General features: G+C 41.2%; 1 protein-coding gene across 3 annotated transcripts in view; it reads right to left on the reverse strand.

Moving 5' to 3' along the window:
• The window catches only part of svep1 (sushi, von Willebrand factor type A, EGF and pentraxin domain containing 1), a 96424-nt gene that overhangs the window by 32638 nt on the left and 44543 nt on the right, over positions 1-19243 (reverse strand). For all 3 annotated transcript variants that reach the window (XM_007563657.2, XM_007563656.2, XM_007563658.2), the window contains 6 exons: positions 15027-15185; positions 12826-13005; positions 9335-9514; positions 5089-5286; positions 1463-1581; positions 1237-1366 (listed from right to left, as the gene is read on the reverse strand). In XM_007563657.2, the coding sequence (XP_007563719.1) occupies positions 1237-1366; positions 1463-1581; positions 5089-5286; positions 9335-9514; positions 12826-13005; positions 15027-15185 (966 nt within the window). The remainder of the gene's footprint in view (positions 1-1236; positions 1367-1462; positions 1582-5088; positions 5287-9334; positions 9515-12825; positions 13006-15026; positions 15186-19243) is intronic.

Here is a 19243-nt window from a genome sequence, read left to right on the forward strand (position 1 = left end):
TCCAAGATGACTGGAGACAATTAGCAAAAAAACATAATAAGACAAAGAAAATTGTTCTAATAAAAATTAGCGTATATAGACGTAAGAAGGGGCTGAACAGTGGAGCTACCACAGAATAAACCCTGGCAAAGGTCAAAGGGCAATAGGCAGCGGCTGGATGGATTTAAACAGGTTGAGTGGAGTCGATGTAAAGAGGAGAGAGACTTTCAGCCGATGACTTGAAGCATCCTGGTGACCCAGTTGTTGGGAGAAAAGGGAGGGATGGTGCCCGCCTGTGTGGGTAACAATGCTAGAGAGACCAGAGCAGAAATTACAGCATATGCCAGACTTTTAAAATTACAGTTTTTCTGACAAGTCGTCATTTACCGCTGTGGTGAATTACAGTCAGACTGGGCTCACCACAGAGCCCGGGTCGAGTGCTGGTCTGCTCAGCCTCCACGCTGTTGTACAACGTCCTACCTCTGAAAAATCGCAACAACTTACCCAGCTACGTCCAAAGTAATGTATTACTCTGGCACGTACAGATTTAAAAATATGTTCAGAGTTAAATTTTTTGTGATTGGAAGTAATAACATTTTTGAGTGTAGAGAATCTGTGAGGAGAGCTAAAGATTAGGGTAATGACATGGAGACCTTTTTAAACACAAATATTTTGAGCTCATTGCAAAACGTGAATCATCGTTGTGGAGCGTTTCCAACCAGTCTGTCAGACGTATGAATAATTTTGGGTTTAATGTGGGTTTTCACTCATGAAATGACGCCTGAGTTTTGTCTCCCTTGTTCAACTTTATCCCTCGTTTGCAACTTTTGTCTGGATTCTGGGTGAGTTTCTGTCTCTCACACACTTTTTTTTATACATTACAAAACTTTGGACATAGAAATTAATTTAACTATGGATGAGGCTGAACAAAACTAGAAGGGAGAAGTTGCAAAAATCTGATTATTGTCCTTTAATCTAACAAAGTGAAAAGTTATTACAAAACGTCCTTGTTTTGGCATCCAATTAAAACGTAAAATATTTCTGAAACAAGAAAATCCTGAACAGCATTTTTACAAAAATCCAGCATGTTTGAAATGTTGAACCAATTAAAGAACGCGATTCATTTTATTCCAGGTGCCGTTGAAAACCATGTGAACGTCCCACTGTGGAGCCTTCTCCCTTGTTGTAATTAAATGCACCAGTGAAGTAACACCAGGGCCACACACGCAGTATCGACTGTTTTCAGGATGAGCTCACCGATCACAGTGACCGTGAGGGAGCAGTTGGCCTGGTTCCCGGTGCGGTCGGTTGCGACGTAAGTGATCGTTTCCTTTCCGATGGGCAGCAGCTGAGGGGGATTGTAGACTGGTTTCACCTGCACCACCACCTGCAGACGGAAGAGAAAGTTAAAGTTAAAGGAGCAGGGAAACACTTTAAGCTTGCTCCTGTCAGTCTGTGGTTTTTATGTTTTTATGTTTTCAACCTCTTCGTTGGAGTTGTCGACGGCGGTGGGGACATTCCAGCTGACGTTGGCGGTCCCGCGCCGTTCATCCGTCTCTGCAACAATGTCTGCAGGACACTGGAGCTTTGGCGGCTCAGTATCTGAAGAGACACAGAAAGAAAAAAAAAAGATAAGACTCCCTGGCAGATTAACTCTTGGCTTTACATTAGAGCCAAATGTTACGGGTTTTATGCAATCACATCGAGAACCTCACAGTGACCTTCCTCTGCTCTTTGTTATCACAGAGGGAGTAGCAGCATGAAGTCATTTGACCTCTTGTGTCTTTAATCCCAACACATCATACATTCATTATTGATCATTATCCAAGGAAAGATGAGAGGGAGCATCACCGTTCCAACCAGGCTTCAAGTCCAAACAATATGCCGCGTCTTAAATCTTTGAGGATTTAAAAATTCATTGTCTTAATCCCTGCAGGCCAATAAATCAGTGGCTCTGGTCCTGGTGAAGGATGTTAAATATTGTGTTTGCGTAAGAAAAAAATACGATGTCACTGATGTGGAGCAGAGATCAGCGGATTGTGGTTACAACCTGTTTTAAAGGTTTCTGATCATGAACATCAATCTGAAAGATTTCAAGATAACCGCAACACCGTGGTGCTTTTCGATTGAGTGATAAGGGAAAAAAGTGAAATGGTGGCATGAACAGAAAAGAATAATCAGTCAGGTGAGTCCTAAGTGAGATTGTAATTATCTGTATGCACAGTGAATCATAGCCTGGCTATTGCCTTCCTACACGGACCACTCAATTCTCATTTCCCTTCAGTGGTCCGATTGGGATTTCTCCCACTGAGTTTGATTTCTCAGGACGCATTTCACCTTGGCCAATCAGCAAACAGAAGGAGAAGTTGGCAAATGATGCTGCTGATTTTCTGCGCTGTAGTTTTAGCAGCGGCAGCGGAGGAAGTGAACAAAGCCGTTCAGTCCGCGTTGGTTGCGCATCCAAATATTGAGTTTACATTAACAGCCGCCTCATTCGGCCCGCCACTTCTTTCTTTGTGGTGGAGGATGGTTGTTTACAGCGTGGGCAATTTCTGGTAAGCTTCAGAAACTGGTGCACAAATGTCACGGTCAAACGTTAGCGATTGGATAAAATCAGATTAAATAAACTTTAAAACATCAACAGAGTCTACGTCTCAAGTTTCTCAGTAAAGTGGGTCCAGAAACTTCTCTACCGAGCAAAGCGTAGGACAAGCAGCTGTTTTTTATCAGACAAAGTTGATGGGCCAACTTAATTTCTTCTGGGTTGCTGGTTTGTTAGGGCCGACACGCCTTTTGAAAAGGAAAGGTGTGGCTGGATTTTTCTTAAAAAGCTTCAAAATAAATACAAGAATTATATAGAAAATCTGACACAAAGCTCAAACTTAACAGAGTTGCACAATCAGCTGCCAGGGTTGATTCAAGCATCTGCAGAGAGCCTGGCCATGCAGAGGAGAATATAGGAGGACGCATATATGTGAGGATGAATATCAGCTCTCGATTTGTTCTGTGGAACAGACACAAGGACGCTTCCTCCTCCTGAACCCTACGTAATCAGAAACAAACCCAGTTCAACTCAGTTCAGGCCTGCAGTAAGCTGCTAAGCTTCAAAAAGTCCAGTCTCCCATCTGAAAGTGGTCATGCCTCTTGGACTGTGTAAGAGAACTGTTCTCATCTGGACCTGATGATCCATTCACTTTGGCATTTCTCTCTGCCTAACACTAACACACTTAGATCCAATCTGTTTTATTTATCTCAACAACAAGGGAAGCATCTCTTAGATGTCTTCGGTAGGATGGAGAACGCATGAAAGGACAGAAACTTCCTAGAAATTCTTGCTTTCTGTGGCTCCTCATGATAAGGTATAATTTGGAGCCTGCTTTGAAGGTTTTAGCTTTATGTTTGATTTTGTAGCGCTGCCCACTTCAGGCTCAAAGGATATGAAACAGAAACAAAAAAAACCTGCTAAACCTTTCCAAAAACCCCTTGGAGTGACTCATCCATGCTTTCCCCTTCCCTGTCACCATTACCTTTCCATTTGTTTTAATCTTTACGACACTTCTTTTCCTTCTTAATAGCAGCTGTTCCTCCGTTAGCCAAGTGGCAGAAGTGGACTGAGGACATTCAGGGAAATGGTAAAAGTTGCTTTGTACCACCTGTTACACCTGCAAGGCATCTGGAGTGCTACAGTGTATTATAATAAACTCCAGAGACCAGTTTGGAGCAGGAAGGGGGAGACATGACAGCTCGGTCATGGTATGGTTCGAGTTAAAGACATGCAGGATTGCTTAAAGAGAGCTAGCATCATTCACAAAGCAGTGAGAAATGCAGAAAACTAGAATGGAAAGTGGGAACGCTCTCCAAGTCCCCTGTTGTTCCCGTTTTACAGCTTCTACTTTGTCAGCCTATTCTCTTTATTTCTCTCTCAAAAGTTCTCATTAACCGTTTTGGATAGCAATAGGAAGGAGGTTTATTTTCCCCTTTAGGCTTTTACGCAGAGGTAATAACCTTCTCCTCTGCCTTCATAATCAGAGATTTCCTCAGTTGTTAAGTCTTGTTTTTCCCCAGATGAGACTCGGGTCCAGATTTACAGAAGGTGAGCACAGTCTGTTAACTTGATTACTATACATCCAGTGAAAGCCCTGCAGCTAGTCCTGAATGCAACAGCTCCACTCGTGCGATGAAAAACATCCAGGGCTTTTTCCTTACACTTCCTCTGCTGGAGTCTTATTAAAGAGAGGATTGATTTCAGAGTTTTACTGTCGACTATTAAATCTATGAATACACCGAAACCACCTCACCAAGACAAACTCAAAGCTGCAGTCATCCAGTCATATTTCCCTGGATGTGCCTAAAACTAAGCCCTAAAACAAGACACGGCGATTCTCTGGATGAACTGCTTTTACCGCTCGACTCAGACGTCCTAAAACTCCTGGAACATTTTGTCAATTATTTTTGGCCTTCACTTTTTTGCTGAGAGTATCAGCGGTTTAATGGGTTTTACCGTTTCCTTTATTGCTTTGTAATATTAAAGATGTTGATTTATTTGTATTTCTACGGCACTTTGCTATGCTGGCTGGATAAATGAGGATAAAAACCACATTGATGTGAATGAGCTTAGATATAGTGTATCAATATGTTTGAAAAGAAAATGATTACATCTCAATAAATTTGATGATTTTCAAAAAGTTAATTTCAGTAATTTATTCCACAATGTGAAACTCGTGTAGCTTAATTACACACAAGCTGATGTTTTTAGAGACTTTAAATTGTGATGATTTTCTGCTTAGATTAGATTTTTACATCAGCTAGGAGAAATTTAGAAAGCAATATTTAATAGAAATATGGGTTAATAATAAGTATGTTTAATACTTGAAGGTTGTTACTTTCAAACGGTTGTTTTAATCTGACAGATTAGCCTCATCTGAACGCATATTATCATTTACTGAGAGGTACCTGTAGATAAATAAGTAACTAAATAATAAGTAAAACACAAACTTAAACTCCAACAACATCACCATTAATATTACTGTTGTCTAGGGTCTGTTTAGAGCTTGACCTGCCATGACCTTTAACCTTCAGAGGCTTCAGAGAAAAGGCCAGTTTCCTCACCTTTACAGGTAGCTTTATGGACATTAGCAGTCCAGTTCCCAGATCCCAGGCACGCCGCCCTGCGGTTTCCCTGGAGACTGTAACCTTGGCGACAGGTGAGGTGACAGATGAAGCCTGGAGCCACAGCTCTTTTCCCGCAGGGAGGAGGCGACAACACGATGTGATTCTTTGGATTCACGATGGGGTGACAACGAACCTCTGGGGAGGCAAAATAAGAAAAGCTGAATTTACTTTAATGTACGACGTAGCTTATAATTTTGCTTGTACATTTTTGCACATAAAAGATGTTCAAGATCTTGTACGTTTCTCTTTGTTTGGTACCAGGGCTACTGCAATAAGGTATAACAGTAAGAAAAAACACATGACGGCAAAAAGGATCAGAGAATCTATTCAGCCTTTCTGGGAAAACGTACTCCATGGCGTTAGAAAGAGGCCATAACCCACTGAGAGCTTTCAGATTTGGGACGAGACATGTGGCTTTTGTCCTGGCCGTAAAACGGTGACCCAGTGGAATCGTCTGCGAGGATCACCAGAGTCAGGATGTCCGGCTGAAACGTGTTTTGCTGATTCCCACAAGGCTTTTATTGTGTGGGCTGCGAGATCTGGGAAATTGAAGGTCAAGGCAAGGCCTAACCACAACATTGTCTGAGGAATCACACACTGGCTCCACTGGCTTGCTTTCTTCCGATATAGTTAGTGCCAGTTGTTTCCAATGTAGGCCATCTATATCCAGCCATGTACACGATTCATCCAGTTCTGATCCCAACATGTCCATTCGCAGTTCAGCGGACAAACCTTTCCAGTCCCAAATCCCTTGGACAACTCTTGATAGATCCTCATCATCCAGCAAGAGTTACAGATTGAGATTATCTGACCCTGTTATTTAGGTATCTCAGTTTAACCTTTGTTAAACTCTCTGATCCTCATGCCGATCCATTCTTTTTTTATTCTAACACACTGACTTTGAGTACAAAACTGGTAAATATATCCCATCCACTACCAGGTACGGTCAGCGGTCATAATGGTATGCCTAACCAGCGTGTGTCCCTTTTGCATTGGGAACCTTCAAGAACGAGCTGCAGTCATTTGGGGAGAGGGATTTCTGGGTTTTGCTTCTGGACAAAAGACTCCATCAGGCCTAAAAAAACCAAAACAAAACAAAATCCAGCCTGAAGGCCTGATCCGACCCGACTATTTAACTTTAATTAGAGGCCCGAGCCCGGAGCAAACCCAACATATTGTTTTAATTAAGATTTTGCTGCTTTTGTTTTCAGACCACCGTTAAGAGTAAGCAGTGTAAGTTCTCCCAATTTTAGTTTTAACGTCTTCCAGCTCCGTTTTGTCGCTTGTTGTGGCCACGGGGTGAGTCAAGGTCAAGTCATCTGGGATGTGTGATTGATAGGATCCTATCTGCACAACCACTGGAGAGGAGCAGGGTGTAGTACGCTGCGCTCGCCACAGTCTGATTAACTTCTGCTCTGTTTTTACTATATTTCCTCAGCAGGTTAAACTACCTGTGTTTAGACTATAATACGTAGATTGACATGACTTTATGTCGTGCGTTCTTGTTTGCCGTTCTCGGTGCTGGATGTATTGCTTATTAAATGGCACCACAGAAGCCTGAACCCAAGTCGACAATCAAGGAAATAAGTTCAGGTCTTTTCTCGACCTGATTCTCTTCGTGAACCAGTTTCGGATCTCGGTGGCTTTCCGATGATAACAGGTTGCTCTTCCTATCTGGACTTGCATTTCCTTCGCTGTAGCCTTAAAAGAGAAAACTCTCCTAGGGTTATTCATAAAGTCAGATTTTAAACAGACTAAAATATCTCCGTTTCCTCCACTGCCAGATGAGTAGTCTCTCCTTCACCACAGGACAAACAAACAGTAAAACAATCCAGCCAGCTGCATCGAGAGCCCACAGAGGCTTCTCGTCTGTGTTAAAAAAGTGTTGACAGTTTGTTGGGCCAGATGATCAAATAAACAAGCTCCATACACAGCAGCAAAGATGGGATATATTGATAAGCGGATGCAGTTGGCTTGGTTTTTTTTTTAAATAGCTCACCAAGCTGGCAGGCTGGTTGGCAGTGCGTCAGCGCGAGCCGGAGCAGTGAGGCTGGAGGTTTGCGGCTAAACACTCTCACACTGTCCCTTTTTTGTGTGCTTGTGTGCCTGACCTGAGAGCTCTTTGTGGTGGGCACGAGTGTGTGCAACTATTTTAACATAACTATCAGTTTCAAAGTGTGCGAGCAATTTTAAATGCACACGATTTTGCTGGGAGAAAGCAGATATATCTTTCACCGACTATAGGTCCAAATATACACCGTGTGTTTAGCCGCGCCGTGCACGTGTGTTTACATACGTGTGTAAAACCACATGATTACGGCAGAAACATACAGATCATGTGTTATTTCAGGCTCCTTCATTTGATAAATTCTCTCTGGGCTTAGTGAGGGCAGACACGTTTCAATGAGCTGAAGCAAAACAAATCTCTTGAGCTTATAGTTACATGTCAGGTTACAAGAACGATGTGCTGCTACAAGTCTGTTATGGGTCTTAAAGAGCTCAGCGCTGCAAATATTCAACAAAGGGACCTAATCTGATTAAACTCGAGAGGCAGAAAGAAAATTATTATTGAAAATTTTCCTTCTAGCTCAGCAAACCTGGTATTGACATTCCTTCCTTCAGTTCAGATACAAGTTGACAGCCTCAAATAAGAGCCTTTACAGCTGGTTTTTAACTTCATCTTAAAGTCAACAGTAAGATATTATTAGTCAGATATTAATCATTGAACTTTTTTTGTTGAGTTGTGTAGGACTTACGAGATGCAACAAATAGAGGACAATAAATGAAGTGGGCCTCGTCAGAGGTCAATGTCGGCGCACAGACACTGACGATACTGACCAGCAGCAGTGAAGCCTAAACGCCTGCTGGCAGCAGCTCTGCACACCTTCAGAGTGCGACCAGTCCAGGATATGGAGATATACATTACCTGAAAATACAACCGGCCTCCACAGAGTGTAAAATGGTCTCCAAAAAAAAAAAAAAAAAGCTAAATACACATCAAGCATCACAGAAAAAAAAAAAAAAAAAAAAAGCTAAATACACATCAAGCATCACAGAAAACTCCTGATATCTACTGATCCATCTAATCCTGCTTTCTTGAAAAAGCTTCAGTTTTGGAGGACAGTTCTAGCATTGAATTCATTAACCATTTAAACGTTAGGTGGGTATTTTAACATTGTAAACGACCAAGAATATGTCTAATTTAACAAAGCTTTTTTTATAAGAACTTTTCTTCTGGTAGCCATCCAGGTAATAATCTTTCTGCTTGAAGCGGTTGACGTCACGCCAGTGGGTGGTCCTTCAGTGCGTCTCTGCTCAGGTTTTCTAAACTTTGCTAATTTGATCAAAAGCGTCCAAGACCACCTTCACAGGTTTCCCTTAGTTGGCAGTTTTGAGTTCATTCAGACCTGCACTTGGATTTTACGGTGAGGTTTTTAATGGGACCTTTAAGAGGTTAGATCTTCAACAATGCTAACAAAGCTGTTCATGTTTTCTATTCTGATACATGACAAACTGTGAAACAACACATGTTCTACGCTAAAAACATTGAAGTTTCTCTCAGGTTTCACATTTTGCCTCTGTTAGTCTACAAATTCAGATTTTGCTTTTTAGATGAAGGTAACAAAACAAATCTATATGATGTAATTTTTTATAAAAAATTGTAGTTTTTTTCAAAAACATTTGTTAAAACTGTCACCATATTGTGACAGTATGAGACAGATAATCTACAAAAAATTATCTTCTCCCTGAGTTAATATCGCCATCTGAGAAATCCACCAATCCCGACTAAAAACAACCAATCAGAGCCAGAATCTTAGCGCTGTCCATCAGCCTTGTGTACTCGCTGGTGCTAATGGAAGACAAACCACTTACCATTACAGAAAACCATCATTGGTGGAAAGGCTAACTAGCTTGAACGTTCACAAAAGGCTCTTTTAATCAGAGGGGCGATTGACAGCGCTTAGACCCGCCTACTGGCTCTGATTGTTTCCAGGTAGCACTGGGAGCACTGGGAGGAGGCAGAGAAGCTCAATTTTTTCAGAGAGTCAGTCTCATGCCAAACGGTCACGACATAGAGGCAGTTTCAACAAATATGTGAAAAAATATTTTGAATCAACGTTACATCCTACAGCTTTCAGAACATTTATTTGAGACGACGGCAAAGAGTAACGTGAAGGCTTACCCACACACCGAGGTAGAGGTCCACTCCACTGGGAGTTAGCCTGACAGGTGAGTGTGGAGTCTCCCTCTAATCTATAGCCTCGCTCACAGCCAACCTGACACTGCGTCCCGTAGGACACCCCGCTGTCGCTGCACCGCAGGAAGCCGTGCTGCGGCCGGGAGAGGACCGGACAGGAGCGCACTGAAAGAAGAAGAAGAAGACGATAAACACCAGGATCCAAACCAGGGAAAGTGAAACAAAAGCTGCTCTGTTTGTTGCTGGATCTATTGTTCCATAATTATTTATTTATCTAAGGTTAGTTTGAAAATGGGAAACCTCTACCCTGTAATCCCATGACAAGCACTGGAAACGTACTGTAATCTTAAACTCCTCAATGAAATCTTATCATAAGCCCCACATGTTGGCTTCTCCAAGGCAACTCCAGTTTGTTCTTCAAACAGATCATAATTCGCCAACACTACATATGAAACGTAACAGATAAACTCGGATGCTGTAACCCATAAATCACAAGAGGAGTGGAATACATGAATGAATCATCTTTGGCTGTAACTTGGGGCCTATCATTTAACCAAAACTGTGAAAGTCCCTATAAAATAAAGGAGGGCGGGAGAAAAAAAAAACACTCCTAGTATGTGTGTGTCTGCTCTGAGTTATGCTGAGGTCTGGTAACAGGGTGTGCGGTGTGCTATTTCTCATCGCCACCCATAGACAGACAGGCAGTTCAGATGAGCCCCCTCTCCCTCAGGGTCCAACTAGCAGGGAGGTCCTACAGTACGCGGCAAAGACGAGACGAACACATACAAGCAGACATATGCACACACACTTAGAAAATATATACTCAAAGCCACATACTATAAATCTGTACCACACACCCTTACATATTCAGTGTCTTGGTATTTGTGTGAGTCACTGCGCTGCTGCCTTTCTGCTAAAACGAGCATTTTCCTCATTAATCTCTTGACCTCTGGAGCTCCCCCCTCTTCTGTTCCTTCAGCTTACCGAAACTCCCCCCCAACTCTGCTCCTGCTTGCTTCAACTTTGACTTTTATCTGCTCCTCCTGTTGGTCACTCCGTCTCTGTTCAACTGAATCCTCCCTCTCCTTTTCCTGTTCGTGCCGTCTGACAGGGCAAAACGAGGTGGAATCCCAGGAAATGTTAACTTGTCACCCGCTCTAAAAAACACATGTAGGGAGCGGAGACTATGCTATTTGAGGATAACTCCCACATGAATCACTGGAGACTCTCAAAAAAAAAAAAGAAAGAAAAGAAACTCAGCCAACAAATCAGCTTATAGCCTTTATTTTGACAATTTAAGTCAGCACTGCATACATAGGAAAGTGCTGCAATGCTTTAAGGTATCTGGGCTGAGTGAGGAATTATACAGAACGTAATGTAAGGTAATCCCATCTGAGTACTGAGAGAAAGAAAATATTAAGATGGTGAGCATTGTAGGTTTTTCCTCATTCATAGACTTTTTACACCCGTTTACTCTTTGCAGAGTTGTTGAATAAAACAGAATAAAAATATCCTTTATCGTCTGACAATGGGACAATTTAAGTGCAACAGCAGCAAAGTGGCAGACAATAGCAGCAACAAGACTCACAGAATAAAAATATTCTACAAAATGTCAACATAAATACCGTGTAGTTATAAAAAATACTAAAGTTCACAGGAATGTGCAACCGAGTTGGTTAGTTCAAAAATGCTGATAGCTTTTGCACCAAGGTTGCGTTCACACTGCGGTCCGAAGTGACCCAATTCCGATATTTTGTCAAATCAGGTTTTTTTTTTGGTTTTTTTTGCCGTGGTTGTTCACTTTCAAATAAAGGCAACATGTATGTGATTTCCAGTGTAAACTGCAAACGTTCTGAAAATGTCCCGCATGCGCAGTAGAGGGCGCAATAACGTCACACATAGAGAGCGTTCTCAGTGTTCTGCCAATCACCACAAAGAAGAAGAACAAGTGCTCAGTGTTTGCGGAAGTAAACATGGATGCTAACGATAGAGCGCAGTTTACGATTTTAAAGTTGTTGTCCACCCGGAACCAGAATATTAACAACTTAATCCTCGTCATAGTCCGCCATGGTTGTTGCTTTTCTTCCCGCTTGCGCTTATCAGGATGCAGAATAGTGACATGTGTCGAGTATTTGGATGAAGGCGACCCGGACGTTCAGGACACATTTGAATCGGAAACATATCGGATACCCGAAAAAAGTCTGACCTGTGTCGTTCAGACTGTCATGAAAAGATCAGATAAAGGTCGCATTACGGCAAAAAGAATTGGATTTGGGTCCCTTCAGGCTGTGAACGCAGCCTAAGAGTTATTCAGGGTTGACTGTCAGTCTAATATGGATTTTTTGGGACAGTAAAGTCAGAGTACTTGTTGAAAAGCAAAGGATGGATTTGTACACACTATACAGAAAACCATGGCGGAGATTCAAACCTACAACCTTTTTGTGATAAGACAACAGTGCTAACATGTTCCACTGCACAGCCCTAATGCATGTTTCTCATTATAGTTTGGGAAAGATATAAACTTTACATTTAATTTAGATTTACTTAGAGTTTAAGAAAATCTTACAGTGACTGAAGCCACCAACTAAGAAGTCTAACTAACCTGGGGGGACTTGATATTTACCGACTGCTTCAAACAACTTGCAAAGTGACTGACTGGTGCAAAGTAGTGGCTCTAAAAGTACATACAATGGAGCAGCAACCTTTACAAATCAAAGAGCTACTTTTGTCCATAAACCTACAAAGAAAGAAAGAATTGTGTAGCGCTTTTCAGTTCTGGTCCTTAGGGAACACTTCTGCCACACATTTGACCTGAATAAATGGCTGATTAAGAGGCTTCTGCAGCACTTGATGGCTTGCAGAGGAGGCCATGCAATCATTTCAATCAGGTGCTCCTGAACACAGACATCTAAAGTTTGCAGGGCAGTCGTCCCTGACGACAGGAAATGAGAAACAGTAGAGAATGAGAAAACATACAAATAAACATTATTTATTTATTTTGTTGGGATCTAAAAGAACAATTCATATATGTTTTTTAGGTTTCAGAACCAAAAAAACTCATCAAACCTTTACAAGGGAAAGCACAACTCTTTATTGGGTAAAATGGCGCCATTGGAGTTCTTTACATTTTAATAAAGAGGCAACCAACTTTAAAGAACAAGGCAAAGCCTAATGACTAATAAACAGGATAAAAAAGAAAAAAGTACCCTGTGTAAAATCAGGTTACTCAAAGAGTCAGATGGCAGAACTGCCGACACAAGCGTTTTCTTATTGTTCTCTTGCTGCTCCTTAAAACTGTTGTTGGTTATCTGGAAGCCAGTAGACCTGGCAACTTTAGATACTTTTTGGAAATTAGATAAGCATCAGAAAAACGTCTGTTTTATATTTGAAAACTATTTATTGGTTTGTAGGCGTGTAAAATGTGACCATTGGCCCGGTTTTCTTTTTCAAAGCTACACCTGCGATGTGTTCCTTACCTGTGCAACTAGCAGGTGTCCCTGACCAGGTGCCGTCAGCCTGACACAGTCTGATGCCGGTTCCATGAAGCTCGAAACCCGGCTGACACCGAACTCCACAGGCAGCCTCAAAGTGGTTGTTGCACACATCCTGGACAAAAAGGCCGTTTTCTGGAGGGGGCAGTGCTGGGCAGTGAATCACTGAACGAGAAGATCGGAGGAGATTTAAAAAGTCAATATAACGGAGACGATCCACTGCACAATGATAAACTATGCACTCGGTAAAACTAAGATAGTCTACACTTCATGGAAAAGGCTATGAATACATAAAATATTACAAGAGAAAAACTAACAGAATATTATATGTCAAGATTCACCGTCTTATCTACGCTGAGGGAGGAAGAGAAACCATACTGTAGTGTCTGAAGCTGGTGATAAATAGACCTTTGCTTTCAGATGAAAAATCAAGTGGAAAGTCTGGCTTGTTCTTCAAACGATAGGGAAGTTCACAGCTGGATGCAAATTCAGAGATATGGCTCGCTCTGATCTTATGCTTCTGTGGAAAAGTGTTAAGTGTTTCTATTGAAGTTACTATCTATCCGCGTTTTTTCCCGTCAACCCAGGACTGTTGCTTATAATAATTCGTCTGCACTGCTTTATTGCAGGTCCAAATAAGGTAACATAACGACCAACTGAATAGCAGAAGCATTTGTCTGGTTTTACTGAGAATAAAGCAAAATCAAGAGCAAAGGATTCATCTACAAAGGGCCATTTTTATGTTATTCTGTGTTTTCATTCCCCCTGAATATGTACAGTTAGTTTCTGCTCCTTTGCACCAAAAAAACCAAAGGATCCTAGCTTAAGTAAACTATGCTTCAGTTCTCTTCACACCAGAGGAAAAACACTCTACAAACTCAAGGAGGTCCAAGAATGTTCAATGATTGCAGATAATTTAGAAAATGTCCTTTAAGCATGAAGGAATGTCTCCAAGCCGTTCCTTGAAGCTTCGTCTGCTGTCCACACAAATATCACATCTGTTTCTGGCCTCTCTTTGGCAGCACTATAAGTAAACTTTGCATTTACATAGCAGCCTAGCAATATTGGAATTTATCTCTGTGTCTCAGCTTCTAGCTTATATGCACAATTTGGAGATGTGTGCACTTCTTCCCAAACAAAACATGCATATTTTTATTTGCAAGTTGCCTGTTTTTTTTCTTCTTCTTTTTGCATGGATTATTCCTCTCAGCTGTGGGAAGAGATTCTTTCCAAGGTAACAGCGTTCTAGTTGAGAAGTCAGAATTTCAACATGGCAACGTCAACAGACATTTCTGAACAGCTCTTGCCGAACATCAGTTTAAGCTTTAGTTTCCACACCACTTTTAATTTGTTCAGCTTAGAGTTGCAGACGCTACAAGCAACATCGATTTTAGACGCACTTCTAAAATCTTGCTGTTGATGCAAGAAACGGCTGTGTTAAAACTCAAACCTGGCCTTACAAGTCGAAACTGTGGGTAGTCGGAATGGCCCCAAGTTTCCAGTGGGAAGTCTGACTTCGGAGGGCGTACCAGTTGATTTTTCCAACTGGGATGTGGGAATTTCCCAATTCCGAGTTCAACTGGAAAGCTACATCAGATATTTTGCTACCATGATAATGAGCCGCCACATTCTCATCTCAGATATTTGGTGCACATACAAAATAGTCTGGAAACCCGTGACGCACCTGGTTCACAATATGCTTCATCGCTCCAAGCTCTCCAGACATAATTCACTTTCTTGCTCGTCATTTAATGTTGAGGAGTGCTTTCAGGTCAGTGTGAACTTTATTTTTTGTATTTTTACATTTTGTTTGGACTCATGCTGCATTGAGTTTCTCGTAAATGAGCCGTTTACAGAGAAGCTTCTTTTTTTTTTGGCAAAGTAAACCTTTGTTACAACACATGCAACTAAGGCACAATGACCAAAAAAAGACAGTATGGTTTTATCGCTGTGTTTACCATTAGTGAAACTTTTAAGATCTACTGAGTTTAAATACTGCTGACTGGAAGCCAGAAAAGAAAAAGAAAAAAAATTAACATTCGCGCTCAGCTTTTTCCTGGAAAAATCATGCCAGAGTCTAAATATTTACAGTAGCCACACATAAAGTGCCGCTGGACAGCGTCGATGTAATTCAGATGGTGCGTATGTCAAAAAAGTTTTGCTCCCAGAGAGCAGCTTTGTCTCACCCTGACAGCTTGTGCCTATTGGCCGATAGCCCAGCTTGCAGACGCAGTCATGGAGGGCGGTGCTGCCAGGCTGGGACGTGTGCTGTGCATCAGGGCACGACAGGCAGGTGGTCAGTCCTCCGGGAGTGCCCTCTGGTTTGTAAGTGCCAGGTGGACAAGCTGTGAAGATGAGAGAACAGGGGAGACACTGCTGTTCAGAAACCAATCCCACAGGGCTTTAATGTGAAACATATGAGAGAAGTCACAAAGTGACTAAAGTAAGAATAATGAAGATCTATGACATGAAAATGAAGCTGGAATGAAAAACTGTCTCATTAAAGATAATAAAATACATTTGATGCAAAGTTAACTGTGTTTATAATCAATGATGTGTTTAAATTGAAGTCACTGGACACACAGAAGTGAAAGAAGCAAATCGAAAAGGAAGTGTATTTTCTATGCATGTTTGAAGTTTATTTTAGATTCGGGAAAATGAAAGAGCACGACTTTCAGCAGGTAGCAAGAAGGGAGAAGTGAAAACAGCAAAGATGCTTTGTCTTATTCTTTTAAGCTTTTAACCTGTCTGTCAAGGAATGTGCAAGACTTGAAAATGTTGGCAAATCTGAAAAAAACCTGCATTAACATTTAAGTTGAAAATATCCATAATCTCTAAAAATACAGGGAGAAACTTGAATTTATGCAATTACTGACATGTTGCACTGTAATCATTTGTCTTTGTGTTAAAACCGTGAAACATTTACACAGCGATTCACACGGCATGTTACTGCCTGTGCTCCTTATGTAAATAATTAATCACCACTCATAGAAGGACAGCTAGAAAACAGCATTTTAATTTTCTTGAACTATGTTTGTTAAATAGGAGTTGAAATAGGATAAAATCAGTACGTGCAGGTCAAAACTTTACAAGCACAGAATGTTTTTAACTCTGTCTTTGACTGAATTCAGACATAGTTGGGATCAAATGCCGTCGCTCTAACTGAGCCACTAATCCCAAAAAGTTAGTTTGCAAACACGCAGCAGTTTATGTTTCTTCCATAGTTTGTTCAGGCAAATCCAAAAATTGTTTGCAACAATTAATAAAGCCGATCCCCAACGCTGACTACACCCTTGCTCAAATCCAGCTATCCTCAGACGAACGGGCGTTTCGAGCAGCTTTAATATGGCAGCATGTGCTCGAAAACAAGAAAGCCATAAATCTCCACACGAGGCGGGAACAAGTTTAAGAAATTCAAAAACATGGAAAGTCTCGTGGGAATCGAGGCTCTTTGAGTCGAACGGAAAGACCGAAGTAATTCTAACCTTTACGACCGTAGAAGGAATAAAAAAATTACATGACAGCAACTTTCAGACGCGTTCGGCGAGCAGCTTTAATTATGACGGCTGCAACAGAGAATCCACAGTCCCCAACGCTCTTCACAACTCGTTGACTTTTCTTGAAGCCCGAGGCTAGGTGTGAATTTCCACTGCAGAGCTGCTGCCAGGTTGGCCTCTCTCTCCTCCTCCCTTCTCCTCAGCTGCAGCAGGTCAGACAGGAGAAGTTAACCAACTGTAAAGCGCACAGCAGCTGCTGGCAGTGAAATGCACCCAGTAACCCACATCAAATTCAAACGCAGAGAGAAAACCATGAAGGAATACCTCATCTGGTGCAGACAACTTGCGTCTCGGTCTGCCCCTTTTCATTTGATAACAAAAGCATGTGACGGTCCGTCATATTTCTGCGGCTTTCAAACTCAGAGGAGACACCTTACGTAAGACCGAGTGAGAGCAGAAAGTCCATGAGAATCTGTTTTATAGCTTCATTTAAGGTTTACAGGAAGCCTGTTTAATTTGAACCCGAATAATAAGTCACCTCCAGCTCCACAGTGGAAATACTGTACCTGAAAAATATAACATTTCAGTTTTTCTGGCAGGCCGCATGTGTTGACAGGTAGTAAGTACACAGTGGTATGATCGCACATACGCAAACAGACGCACGGGTCTACAGCATAAAAAGACCAGACCTGGCTTCTGGAGAGGGGAACTGGAACGAAAGGAGGAGGGGGGACGGGGGGGCAGCTACGAGGGACGAAATGATGGTAGGACAAGCAGATGTGGATCTAAAATAAAGGTGGGCATGGAGAAAATTATTGGAACATTCAGGCGCTGAGATGAAGCTGCTTTGAATTATGCAGCAGCCAAACATCTCTGTTTGTTTGGCTAACTTACTGTAACTCTGCTGCAATGTAGCAGAGTCACTTCCTGTCTAAATGACAGGAAGTGACCAAAAACCTAAAGATCTGCTCCGTCTGGACTGTGTACAGACACAGAACACCTTTATAATACCATGAAGCAACTATGTGGTAAAACTAAGCTGATAAATGTTACATGTGTTGTGTTAATGCATGTTTTGATGATGAAACTGGAATATGGCAGACAAATATATGGTAATGACTAATTAGTTACAGTGATTACACTACTATTTGAAGTAACTGTCTCTATTTTTTCTACATCATAATTTCACTTAATTTACCAACACTAGGACATCTAAACCTTACCAGGAAGTATTTGTCATATAACAACCATGAATCAGTGAAGTGACTTGTTGTGTGCTTAGCAATGTCACATTTACCAGAAATGAAACAAACACTTTCCAATAAGTTTTTCAACCTGACACTACCAAGTAATTGACTGATAAAACACTTCCAACTGCAGTATGTCACCCTGCTACTTCATTTTTCTTACATCCGTAGTTTCGACGTGGCGTCCCTCAGGGTTCTGCTCAAGGTCCTCTTCTTTTTATGCGCTCTAGCCAAGCTTTCCTTTCTATGATTTTTCTTTTTATTGCTTTGCAGATGACATTTAAATGAAACTTTCTTTGAATTTTCAAAACATTAGGCATCATTACCATGCAGAAGTGCCATAAGGACATTGAATCCATGCAGCAAAAATATTTTAAGCTTAAGTAAAAATAAAAATTAGTTAACTAAAAAGAATCTTTTTCCATTTGCTGCTCCTTGTTACTGAATGATCATATCAAACGGACTCAGATCTTGGAAAATATTGAAATTAAATCTCATTTTTGACTCTTTTTAATCAACGCTAGTCTTGTAAAAAAAAAAAAAAAAAAAAAGAAAAATGTGTTATTCTTGCCGGTCAACTAGACATAAAAAATATTTTTACTAAAGCTAAATTTAATTAGATTTAAACTTCACCTCTGAAAACAAAGCTAATCTGAGACTCAACTAAACAGTAACAAATTGAACAAAGTGAAGTCTGTTAAGGTTAAAGAAGAAGCTGGAAAAAAAAGTAGGTGGAAAAACACAAGTGCAGGCAAGTTCATCTGTTAAAGTTCTTTGTTGTAACACAAAGTAAGTCAAAGTAAACTGGCAGATACGTCGAGTCCTGGAGCCAAAGTTACTATCACACGAGAATCTCCTGGATCTCCTGGGAGGGGAGAGTGTGTTCGATTAGCCAGACCTAAAAACAGACCCAGACGGAAACTGAGAGGAGGTCCAGAGAGGGGGGGGCAGAACATCTGCCTTCCCAGCCACAATCACAAACAGGGTCCAACTAAATCCACAAACATGTGCTTTAAAACACACACACACACACACACGCACACACACACACACACACACACACACACACACACACACACAGACAGACACTACATTGGAGCGTTTACTACTCCCCTCATGTAAATGTGACCATAAATCTGTGATATTTTATAACTAAGAGGATGAGATCGAACAAAGACATGACTATTACAGTCCAGAATGTAAAACCCTGAAGCTCAACTCCTGCATTTTTGAAGTACAAAAAATATGTTGCTGACTGAAATGTACTGGCACGACTGAGGACTTTCAGAAATGATTTACTTGTTTTTATAACCCTACTTAAGGAGCAGCTTTAATAATGGTAGGTTACTGCGTATAGGGTTTTCTTCGAGTCTTCCTATTCCCTCCTGATCTCCAAAGAAATGCATCCTAGGTTGATTGTTTATTCAAACTTTGCAAGTCGGCAAGGCAGAAAAAGTGGCTCATTTCAATGACAAAACACTCAAATATGAGTTGAGTCACTTAAAAACCACAAACTAGATGACTAAAATTACTCTCAGTTGTAAATACTGGCGATTTTAAATCACCCGTCAGTCACACTTAACTGAAACCTGTATTGCGAAGGTTTTGAACAAACATTTTTTTTTTTATTGATTACAGTATTTGAGCACTTGAATACTT

The sequence above is a fragment of the Poecilia formosa genome, unplaced genomic scaffold, assembly GCF_000485575.1.
Source record: "Poecilia formosa unplaced genomic scaffold, Poecilia_formosa-5.1.2 Scaffold149, whole genome shotgun sequence".
NCBI lineage: Eukaryota > Metazoa > Chordata > Actinopteri > Cyprinodontiformes > Poeciliidae > Poecilia > Poecilia formosa.